This window comes from Apteryx mantelli, chromosome 1 (genome assembly GCF_036417845.1).
Source record: "Apteryx mantelli isolate bAptMan1 chromosome 1, bAptMan1.hap1, whole genome shotgun sequence".
NCBI classification, from domain to species: Eukaryota; Metazoa; Chordata; class Aves; order Apterygiformes; family Apterygidae; genus Apteryx; species Apteryx mantelli.
Genome location: NC_089978.1, coordinates 27,903,858 through 27,916,020, shown reverse-complemented (window position 1 = coordinate 27,916,020; position 12,163 = coordinate 27,903,858). Strand labels below are relative to the sequence as shown.

Here is a 12,163-nt window from a genome sequence, read left to right as displayed (position 1 = left end):
AGCAACAAGATTTTTTCCTGTCTTACATTGATCCTATCTTACATTGATCTGATAAAAGTTCTTTAAGGTTTATATATGATTTTAATCCTAACAGATAATTACATGCTTCATAACTTTATATTCTTAAAATTCAATTATTATAGGTGAATTTCATCAAGGAAAGAGGTTAACGGACAGTCAAGTCCCAAATTACAGAGACAGGATGTTATATGGTAGCAGTAAGTACAGTAGTCAGATCATTTTTTCATTAAAGACTTATCTTACAAATTCACTGTGCTTATGTGTGCATATATGTACATAGTGAGTGAATACTGGCATTTCACTTGCTTCTTGCTCTTTAAAACAAAATCTATATTTCAAAACAAAAACTATCTGCTCCTTTTTCTTACTCTTTTCTTTTCATGCCCATTTATCAGTTTCCATGATATGAACAGTCCTAATTTTATGACTGAGAACAAAAGTGTTTGGGAATTGATAGCAACAAATATGCTCTTCCTTTCAAGAGTTTTAGGTGTTTGTTCTTTATTACACAGAATGCTTTTAAATATAAGAATCCCTACACAATGCTTGATATTCTGTTTTATGAGAATTTTCTCAGGTTTGAAAGCATAAGAGAATCGAAAACTTTTTTATCATATCTATCTAGGTAATATAAAGTTTTAAGCACTATCTGCTCTTCTCTTCAAAGGAGCAGTTTTTAGATGGCTGTCAGAACCCACTGGTTTGAATAACCTTTTTTTTTTTTTCCTTTAATAGGAAAAAGCATGTGTAATGGAAACCAGAGATTCCATAAGTACATGAAATTACATTTACTGGAGATTTCTGAAAGCTCTTTCTGAAGAACAACGCGCACAAGCTGATCTGTGTTCTTTTATCAGACATCTGCTTTGAGTGTCAAGGTATCTTAGAAACTCTTTCTGATGACATAGTGTGCACTACACAGTACTAGGCAGAGCAATTTTTGTAAGCCCTGGCTCTTCCACCACAGTCTCAGGAAGTCTGCTTGACTTCAGAATTGTAGGAGATCAATATTAGTCCATCTGACAGTAGTAAGGCAGTCAAATCTTTAAGGTAGCCACTTTTTTCAGCTGACAACATCCTTACAAGCAATCTTTGAGTACATGCTATAGTCTCAGAACAATGACAGTGAGGAAATTAATTCTGTGCTCCAAAAATACAAAAAGAACCCATTTTTTTATTGCCTATACAGAGCACAAACTCTTTGAAAGAATAAGTTTCTATCTTAGACCTTTCAATTTTAAGGATGCTGTGTCTTTCACAAAAACATTAAGTAGTAGGATTTTCAGAGACAGCCCTTGACGGGAAAGGATCTCTGAGAAGAAGGTAGATACCTCTTCTTTTAATAAAGATCTCCAGTCTGGAAAATCAAATCACAGTTTTTCTTCTATTATTCCTAAACCATTCCTTTTCTTGTGCCTAGATCAGTAATATGGGAGTCATTTATGCCTGCATTCCTGTATTGGAAGATGCATTGATGCATTGAAGTGCTGTAAATAAAAATTACATACTGAGGAAGGTAAAACAAGAGTAAGAAATACTTAATAAATAAAAAAAATAGATATTACTAATCTTAAAAAATATGCAAACAAGATCCTCGAGGCCTAAGGCAGAATTATAAGAGCATTAGTTAATCTGTCTACAAGAAATAAGGGGAAAGGATGAGAGGTTCCCTTAGCTAAGTTTTTAAATTAAAACATCCACAATTGCAATACGTTTTCTACACAGCCATAAAAGACTTCACAGTGTCTTACACTGCATCACCCTTTTGAAAGCAAATAGGCTTGGAAGATGGACTCCTCTCATATAATTAAAGAAATGTACTTTAAGCACCTGCCAGACCTCATACTAATAATTTACCCAGCAGCAAAGAACACTGATTACATCAGACACATACAAGGCTACAGCACTTGAAACTTACTTGGGTTGTGGTAGTTGTCTGGATCTTCCTTATCTCCTTTCCTGCTTCCTTACCATCATCAGATCTTTCTGTGTCTGATATTATACTTCCAGCATCAACACTAGGTACAGTTTTGCTACCAGAAGACTCTGTCTCAAGAGTTGTGGCCGTCATTTCAGCATATTCTAATCCTTTAGATGACGAAGCCAATTCCCTCTCAGAAATGCTACTCATTCCATCTGAAGTTGTATGAATCTTGAACTCCTTGTCCTCTATTATACTTGAAGGACATGTTATATCTACGCTACCTGTCATATGTGCAAGCAATCCCAAATCATCATTTACACTAAGATGCATTTGCGTCTCTTGCACATTTGGAATAGAAATGTGATTACTTGAAAGTTCAGGTAGAAGTTTCTCCTCTTGACTAGGTATTTTATCAAAGAGAAATGAGGTACTGTTAGTAGAAGGTTCATCTTTCTCATCAGCTAGAGTTATTAATGGACCGTTATCTTTTTCCTCATTCTTCTTAATAATACCCACACTTCCATGAACATTATTTTGGAGTTTCTCAACAGCAGCACTATATACGTTATCTAAAAGAGATTCAACTTCCACGAGTGCACCATTTTCTCCAGTTACCAGTGTCTCCGGTGATAAATCCATATCATCAAGTTTTACTTCAGTAGCTTCTACCTTTTCAGCTTTTATATCAACTAAAAGGTCATGAACTTCCACATGTACTCCTCCTCCTGGTCTCTCAGCACTTCCAAGCACATCATCTGACACCTTTGTAACCATGAGCAAGTCCCTGGTATCTGTACTGACAGGGTAATCTGTTTCACTTTCAGGACTTTGGCTTTGTGAAAGGTCTTCTATCTCTCGAATTTCCATTCCACCTTTCGCTCCTGTTGTCTGAGATGAAAGACCTGAGATAGTGCTCACATTCCCCTTTTTCCCTTTCTTTATATTCTCTTCCTCTTGCCTTTGATATTCTTCATACATTTTTGCTAGGTACTCCTTGTGAGCCTCATATGTGACCTTAAAAAGAAAAGAACAGATTAGGTGGACAAATATATACATTAAGTCTGACAAAAACCGGTAAGAATCCTAACTACATAATACTAAATATATATGGCTCACAGAATGTTTCACAGCAAAGGACCTACACTGATGATAAAAAATGCCACCTTGACATATGTTCTGATAGCCACCAGATGGCACTAAATCACTTTAAATCTTGTCCACTTTATTTCTAGCCACTTTGGGGGAATTATTAAGATCAAAAAAAACCCTTCCACGAACCACTTCTTACCTTGGAATGAGCTATAGAAAGAGTATCCACCCACACTCTCCATCCTCCCCATTCATATTTTATTGCATGATACAAGAGAATACGGAAAATGTTGTAAACCATCTCTGTGATCTTCTGTTCTTCAGAGTTCTTAGGGTTAATGTATCCCAGAGAAAACATCCAGTCCTGCCACACTGAACACTGAAGTAAACATCTGAAGTGAAATAATTAGGTCAAAATATATCCAAATGAAGCTTCTTTATTTTGACATTGAGACTGTTAAAATAGGAGGAAAATAATATGTGTCTCCTCTGAACATGAATCCAGTGTTAATAACAGACTTTAAATATTTTAGGATCAATAAAACAATTTAAAGTATATTCAAACAGAAGAAGCAAATATTAGTTGCTGACTTAAGAAGTGTTACCAAAACGATATTCCATTTATTTTAATATATTCCATTTAACATATGGTATAAAACTCTACACACAGTAAAACAAATTGCTGTTACACCCAAGTCAAGGTTAACATTTATACTAGTGAGAAAATATTATATGTAGTAACATACCTTCTGTTTTCACGGCTATTACTGAAAAGTTTTATCATATCAGATAAGAACAAACGTCGAACTTCCATCAGCTCAGCACTTGGTGTGGAGTTTTTTAACAGTGTTGCCACCACCTTAAGAATCACTTTGAAAAAATAAATTAGTTACATAACACAATTTAAAAATATTTGTAAAAAAAAAAAGTTGCTGACAGGAACTAATGTAAATAATAAGTGAACCTCAAACGTATTTGAGATATTCTAATGAATTTCTTTTGCTTTCTGAAACATCTTTCAAAAAAATCTAGCCAATACTTTTGTCATATAAACATACATACGGTCCTTACTTGGATTCTGAATTTTCACTGTAGAATCTGGCTCTGGATGTGGTTTATGAACAACTTGAGTGCATACTTGTTCTGTCAAAATCTAAAAGACAGAATATTAAGTTCCTTTTACCATTTTTTACTTAAACTCTACATCATAAAATTTCTTTGTTACTCTTTAATTTGTTAAGAAGAACATTTACCATGGCTACACCATAACTTCATATAATAAATTTTGGTAAAATATTTCTATTCCTCCAAGAATGGAAACAAGGAAATTCCTCTATGCAAAGAGCAAGACTTTTACACATATAATATGGTTGGCTATCTAATTTTTTATTTAACTGGCTAACTATACAATAATGGTGTTTTAAATATATGGGTCTGTGTAAGCCACACATTACAAAAGGTAAAACCTTACATGTGACAGTTGCTGTTTGACTCAAAATGGTATTTCTTGGGAACAAAGATGGTTAACAATGGGTAGAGAATTGTCTAAGATCCTATTTCAACTCCATGTTGATCTTAACATGTTTATCTTAATCTCCTTAAAATTCTCCCACAGAAGAACAGGCCGCCAAAGATGAAAAGGAAACAGTTTTATTTGAAGCACCTGTCATTTTCCTAATGAAGTAATTTGTGTCACCAGAATACCTATCATCAAATTTAATTTACTGTTGCTTGCACTACTGATATTTGGATGCTACAGTAAGTAAAATCACCATAATTGCTTTAAACAATCCAAAGGTATGCCAAATGGCTACTCCACCTCTAAGTACATGTACTGTAACACAGGTGTTGAATAAAGACATCAGCTATATTTAAGAGATCCACAAGTAGAATGTCTCATTTTATATCTTAAACTCAATTATGGCTAAATATACTGACAACTAAGCAAAGATTCTGGAAGCTTTTTGAAACAGCATTAAAAGTTAAGTCAATTGATTAAATTTTGCCGTGAACCGCAAATAGCTTCCTTATAAATCTGCAGAAACTGACCTAAGGCTATTTAACTACAAAGCTGGTGAAATCAATAAATTATTCAAGTTTAAGATCCATTAAGGAATAACAGTGGGACATGTAAGAAAAATACAGGCATAATTCATTAAAAAGTTTGGTTTATGTTACTTGAAATATTCTGGGTGTTAAAAAGGCTTCTCAAAAACTGGAATAAAAGCAGGGTAACTGTCTCTGCTATACCAACACTTGGTATCAATCAACTAAAATGTATTTCCATCAGTAGGTAGATTACTTAAGAGTTTTTGACATGAAAATGCAGTACAAATTTCTAAATCTGGGGTATGATTCTTAAAGAGTTTGAAAATACTCATCACTCCTCAGAAGACTTCAGATTTGGATGTTGCATTAAGAAACATGTCACTAACAGGAATCCTCAAAAGTCAAATGAAAACTTATAGATCTAAAAGAGGTGTGAAAATCAAAAAGTTGCTCTGAAACTTTCAGAATATGAAAACACATTTGTAGCATAACTTTCAAAAATCCCTGTAACTAAGCAATTTGGAAAAGTCAGTCCTATATGTACAGAAGAGTGTTTGCAGAACACCTTGTAAAATTAAGACAAAATACAATTATACATTTATATATAATTATTTTAACATAAAGTGTGTAAACTGTGTAATATTATTGCATATGATGTAGACACCTACTGAGCTGTATGCTGCTGCATGATCTGCTCAGTATTGGTGAGGCCACATCTGGCATACTATGTCCAGTTTTGGGCCCCCCAAATTTGAAGAACTGGAGACAGTCCTGCAGAGGACCACATGGATGACTAGGGGACTGGAACACATGATATACAAGAACAGGCTGAGGGAGGTGGGTTTATTTAGCCTAGAGAAGAGAAAGGTAAGGGAGGAATCTAACTGACATCTTCAGCTAAGTGAGGGTTTACAGAGAAGACAAAGCCAGACTCTTCTCACAGGTAGACAAGAAAAGGACAGGAGACAACAGTCAAAAGCTGCAACATAGGAAAATCCAATTGGAGAGAAGGAAAAAAATTCATCCCAGTGGAAGGAATGATTAGGTTAGGGGAAATAAATGGTTAGGAACTGGAATAGATGTGGTATCGTCATTCCTTAGAGATTTCAAAATTTGCTTGGAGAGGACCCTGAGCAACGTGATCTACCTTTAAACTTAGCCCTGCCTTGAGCACAAGATTGGATTAGACAACCTCCCAAGGTCCTTTCCAACCTAATTTTTCTATATTTTAACTATTATTTTTTACTGTAAGAATGTAGTTTCATCATGAAGCGGATTTAATCATGTGTAATTTTTTAAAAAAAATACATTTTCTAAAAAGTGCCCTTCATACACATTTTTCATAGTGATATATATTCAGACATCAAAAATTCTTTCATAGATGCATTACATCAAAAGTTATTCTTATCCATTACACCCATAACCAAACCCAGTATCTTTTTTTATACTGGATTCTGTTTTCCCCAACTAGGGAAGGGAAATAGTCACATACATTATCCCACAAGAAGAATCCTGTGACTTCACATAACGAGCAACGTAGATCATTCTCCAATTTCATGAATTGTTCCTGACAAACTAATTGGTCTGTATTATGGCAACACCACAGACCTTTTTACACTGGGATAGATACCAGTGGTTCTATGTATGATATTCTGTTTTTAAGAAAAAGCTAAAAATTTAAATGGTTTTTAATGCTGGATTTTCAGTAAGTATATTTAAGCAAATGTATTTCACTAGTAATTTATATTTATTGCAAAGTATATCTTTAGCTCATTCATTAATCAATAGTCAAACTAACTTCAGAGGTAAACGAAGTATCTTTGAATGTGTGTTTACATATTGCCATTGAAAATCGAATAACAATATGACTTTGCTTTTTATGAGAGAACATGGAAAATATCTGCATCAGTCATAGGGCAAATAGTTTGTACTTCTGCAGCCTCCTAGCTCTGATCTGACTGCAAGAAGCTACTGTATCTGAAAATAACTTACATGTAACTTTAAAAGTATTCTTTAGTTTCAATTAGCCACTCTTACAGCTTCCTGGTTTTCAAATAAATTTAATCTATTCTATAAGGTAAAGAGGGGTTTTGCAGCATCATTTGACATCATTTGTTTTTAAAATTTTCTAAGTATGATAGAAACTGTTAATATTAAGGATCAGTAAGGTTAAATACTACGCTTACAGATCCTAAGAAGATTCAAGAAAACTGCTGATTTTCAAGAACTGAAGGCATTTGGGTACTCCTTTCAAAAAGTTGCTTACTCTTCTCAATGCTTTAAGAAAAGAAAAAAAGTGGCTAGCCTTTTGCCAAAAGATCTAGTTGACCATGAGGTACAGGAGATCAATTATCCTGACTCAGTTGCCTCAACCAGGCAAATTCATTTGTGAAGAAAGTCCAAGCACTAAATGGATGACTTTTCTGTTTGTTATTTTAACCACAACTGGAATCTCCAACAGGTTAGCATGCTGCTTAAAGGTCACATCATGTGATGTCTTGTATTAACTAGGATGGAAGTCTATGACTCAGTTATTAGTGGTTCAACTGAGAATATGGAGGATATACAAATTGAGACTGGATTGCTGCAAACCATTCCTCATCTGTGGTTCACATGACTTCAGTGAGTCTGGTGAGAAGACATTTAGCTGTTTCCCTATAAAGTTCATACTGTCTTCTATTAACTCATGTTTTACATGATTATTTGGCTAAGTCTTTCATACAGGGTCTTTAGTCCAATGATTTGATTGGATTTTCCTATTGCATATAATAAATTAGCATTAATTCAGAAAGTCCCAGGACTGTAACTTGAAAAGCAGCTGCAGATATAAAACCCCTCACAGAGATCCATAAAGAAGGGGGCTGTGTTTCTTCTGAAAATGGTAGATGGAACATGGTAGGAGAGAAGACTAAGATAACTGCCTTTAAGGAAAGGATCAAGGTAAGGGGGAAGGTAACAGGCTGTCATCCTAGACGTACCTCAGAAAAACAGAGTAAAGATGAGGTTTAACACTTGTCAGACAGACAGAGGCTTAAGGAATATTTGACTGCAAGGAGACTCTATGGCATGTGGTATAACAGGGGAACGTCTATAACATGGGTTGAAGAGACAGCAGCAGTGCTTTCAAAGAAAAGGTATTTAATAGTTACTACTCTCTGTTTTCCCAGAGACACAAATCTCTTAAAATATATACATAAATGTAGATATATAGACACACATACAAACATAGCTATTGTTACAAACCAAATTAACTGAATTCCTTAATGGTGTGGCTTCTCTTTAAATACAATTTAGAGCGTAAACACCTCTGTTGGAACCTGGAATCTAGTTACTACCCTCAGATTTGCTTGCTCCTTCTACATGTTCATGAATCCTGCATTCTTGCTTGCATAGAGGCAGAGCTCCAACATGTTCCCATCTCAGAGTACCTTAAAAGCCTGCTGGTCAGAGAGGCCTAACATGCATGCTATAAAACATGGCACTATATTCCTCTCTCCTCCTCTGGCTGGTCTTTGGAATGTAAATGGCTGTGGATGCTGCACTCCGTGATGACCTCAATTTTGTCACAGAATTTTAGGTATTTTCTGAGCACACCAATCATAGACGCTCTCAGGAAATCTGCATGCATCTAGACTGTGAAATCCAAATGGTCAAACCACACAGGGCAAGCTTTGTAAAGACAATGAAGTCCTCACATACATGCAATAAAAAATAAATTTTGACATCTGAAAAAGTCATTGGCAAATACACAATGTTCAGGTTATGACAATCAGAGGAAAAAGTTTTCTACATTGCTCAGAACCATAAATACCAAGTACCATTTTAGTCTTCTATGTCTTTTTTGGATCCAAGATTCAGTATCTAGCCATTACACCTATTTGTGTCTAAAAGAAAAAAATCTTCCTAGTATATAAGATGCTCAAAAACTATAGAAGATTCAACTCAGTCACTATTTTAAAAAACATTTGAAGATTGAACAGGACCTTTATTCGTTTGGAGGCTTGAGGACACCGATCTGGATCAACCTGATGTTGATAATATTTTGGTTTAACTGAATTGCTCATCATCAAAACTTCTGCAAGAGGCTGGTAGATAACTGAATACTTCCAGGTCATATTCACTTGCCTCAAGCAGTTTATAATACATCAAAGTTATTGTGTTCAGTTATTATTTGGATTACTATCAACATTACTAGTAAAAAAAGAAAAACAGCACTTTTCAGAAGTTTGTAAGCTTCAAAGGAATTGCACAAAAAAATAAAAAGGTGCCTCTTTGGCTCCAGCACTTTCCATTACAAACAATGGAGGAGTAAGCAACTGCCAGACTGCAGTAACTTTTTTTTTGGAAAGTGATGAACGTCTTAAATAGCAGAATGTTTTCTATCTCCTTTTGCAATGCTATAGATAGATGGAAAATTTTACAGAGAATATGTAAAAAGTATAACTTTCTTTATAAAACTATCCAAAATGTAGCAAAATAAATTCTGAACCAAGCAATCATATCTTAGAATTGCTAATTAAAATGTTCTTGGGGTCTGGAGAACTGAGATATTTTAAAACACAAGATCATAAAAATATAATTAAGTCATAATTTTTACAACAGAGATCATAATCTGTATGCTTAATTAATTTGTACCTCATAAAGTGTGTTATACGTTGTAACAGTCACTGTATTTGTATGCAGCATCAATCTTTCTCCCAGAAGAGTGAAAAGACTGTGTGTATGCATGATTTCAACTTTTCGCCTAGATGAGAAAAAAAAAAAGCAAAGCATATTGAAGATTTTAAGTAGATACAAAAAACACAAAAGCCATATATTTTGATGTTGTACTAAAATGTTTTAAAACCTGTTATTCCTTAACTGTTATGATTTAAAAATCATTTAAGATTTTTCTCAAAATGAATATTATTGTAGTATACACAAAGGTTCTCAGAAAGCTATTTTGTATTTGGGATGGGCTTTTGTATAAAACAAATGGCAGACCATTCTCATCCTCCATCATTTTCATGGCAGAAAACAATAAAGTAACTCCTTTCTATCCTTCTCAGGCTGGGGAAGTTCATGATGTTCATAGGCTGGTTAATATGTGATCACTGGGGAACATATCTTTTGTCGCTCTCTCAAGCGCTCAAGACTACTCATCCTTAGATCTTCCAACATATATACTAACATTTACAGACTATCAAAACTGTCAGGGTCTTCATATATCATTATCTCATGCAGTCAAAATAATTAAATCCTGGCATATTATATTTTATAAAGCAAACAAAATAAAAAAATACTGAAGAGTTATGAAATTCCAAGAGACTGAGGTACATAACTTAGCATTTTACTGTTAGCATCAAAACATACTAGAATCTTAAAAAACAGAGAAGAAAGTGCCTCTGGTTAGCAAATATAACATCAGTGAATTTCATCTGTCCCATAATAATATTCTCTTTCAAGTGCATATAACAATGTAAATTAAGAGTGCTTATTGTATATTGCATCTCTAAACTTATCTACTACTGTAATAAACAGAAAATCAGAAAGCATATTCAAAATAATTAATAATCTATTTGAAAGAGCCAAAACAACATGAATTTTAAAAAGTACAGTAAAGTTGGCTGGTTTTTAAAAAGCAGGAAACTCCCTTTCTTGTGATTAATGCTTAACAAAGGTTGAAATGAATAATGAATTAATGAATAACAGAGATTTAAACCACACAGATTCATTCTAGAACTTTTGAAATGAATACATTATAATTTTCAGGTAGCCATAAAAGAGAGTGGTAACATCTTGTAACAGTGTGCACTTTTCAGTGCACAGAAAAGTGTCGATGAGTTACTTGTAAGAAAAACTAAAAGAACTAAACCTTGTGAGCTATGATATAGCAACTAAAGTGAAAATTTAGTGGAATAAATACGCTTAATTTTACTTAAACCAGCAGGTTCAACTTGTACTGTTCCTAAAGATGGATGTACTTTCTAAGAAAATGTATAAGGTATGAATTCTTCTAAAGAAAGGAAGAAATCGTTATTTTCGAGACACTTGTACACAGGTATAGCTAATCATTATGAAAAGAAAATATTAAGAAACATCATAAATATTACAGGTTAATATATCTGTGTAGCTATATGTTGCTGTATTTGAGATATGCTGTATTTTCATGTAGAAAATTATTAAACGTACATAAATACATAATACCTCTTTCCTGTTTTAGGAAGGTTCAAACATGCAGATTTAAACAAACATTTAAATAACCCTGAGTAGAACTGCTTTTGGTGGTAGAGTATAAAGAATAAGGGACGGCAGAGAAGGGAAAGAACAGGATTTTGCCAACTGTTTAAGGTTAAACAAGTTAGCCTATCATCACAAACAAAAAAACAGTTAAGATATTCAACCTCTCATCTAACACATCACTTATCACTTCGTCTATGAATCAGTTACCTTCACCTATAGCTTAACCTGCAAAGAATGCCTGTGAACTACAGCAGTGGTAACTGTTTTTCTATCTCTATGTTTGGTTATTAATACTGTATTGGTGCACATTTCTTAAATTGCATTACAGCATCTCTTTACGCAATTTTGCTTTAGCGTATTAAAACAGAATGGCAGTAGAATGCCTGTTCCTTTAGTGTCAAATACAAATCTATGCATGTAAGTGGTTTATAATTTTATGCAGTTTACAATTTTATAATTGCTTACAATTTCCTATAGTTGAACAGAACTTTATATAACCATGCATATGCATACATACATATGTGCACAAATACATATCTCACAAGCATTATCTATAAAATATGAAAACTAGGAGGCATTTTTAGCTGCTGCAATCTACGTAAAATGTGAGCATTTACAGATGCTCTTGGGTCTGAAAATTCAAAAAAAAAAAAAATTACTGAAAATTCCACAGAACGTTCAAGTGGATTTCAATTACTTCAATTACATGAAAAATACATTCAGTCAACAATGGAAACTCCACTGATACGTCCATAATTACAATTATATCCTAAAGGTCAGAAAAGGAGATCTCAACTTCCAAAAACCATGTTTTTATTTTTCTGTAATACTCCACTAAAAAAGAATTTGCTACGTAGA

General features: G+C 33.9%; 1 protein-coding gene across 1 annotated transcript in view; it reads right to left on the bottom strand.

The window, feature by feature from the left end:
* NBEA (neurobeachin) overlaps positions 1-12,163 on the bottom strand; it is a 539,268-nt gene that overhangs the window by 337,909 nt on the left and 189,196 nt on the right. Inside the window, exons 18-22 of the mRNA XM_067291201.1 lie at positions 9,719-9,827; positions 4,106-4,187; positions 3,781-3,904; positions 3,234-3,426; positions 1,940-2,959 (exon numbers count right to left, since the gene is read on the bottom strand). Of these exons, the coding sequence (XP_067147302.1) occupies positions 1,940-2,959; positions 3,234-3,426; positions 3,781-3,904; positions 4,106-4,187; positions 9,719-9,827 (1,528 nt within the window). The remainder of the gene's footprint in view (positions 1-1,939; positions 2,960-3,233; positions 3,427-3,780; positions 3,905-4,105; positions 4,188-9,718; positions 9,828-12,163) is intronic.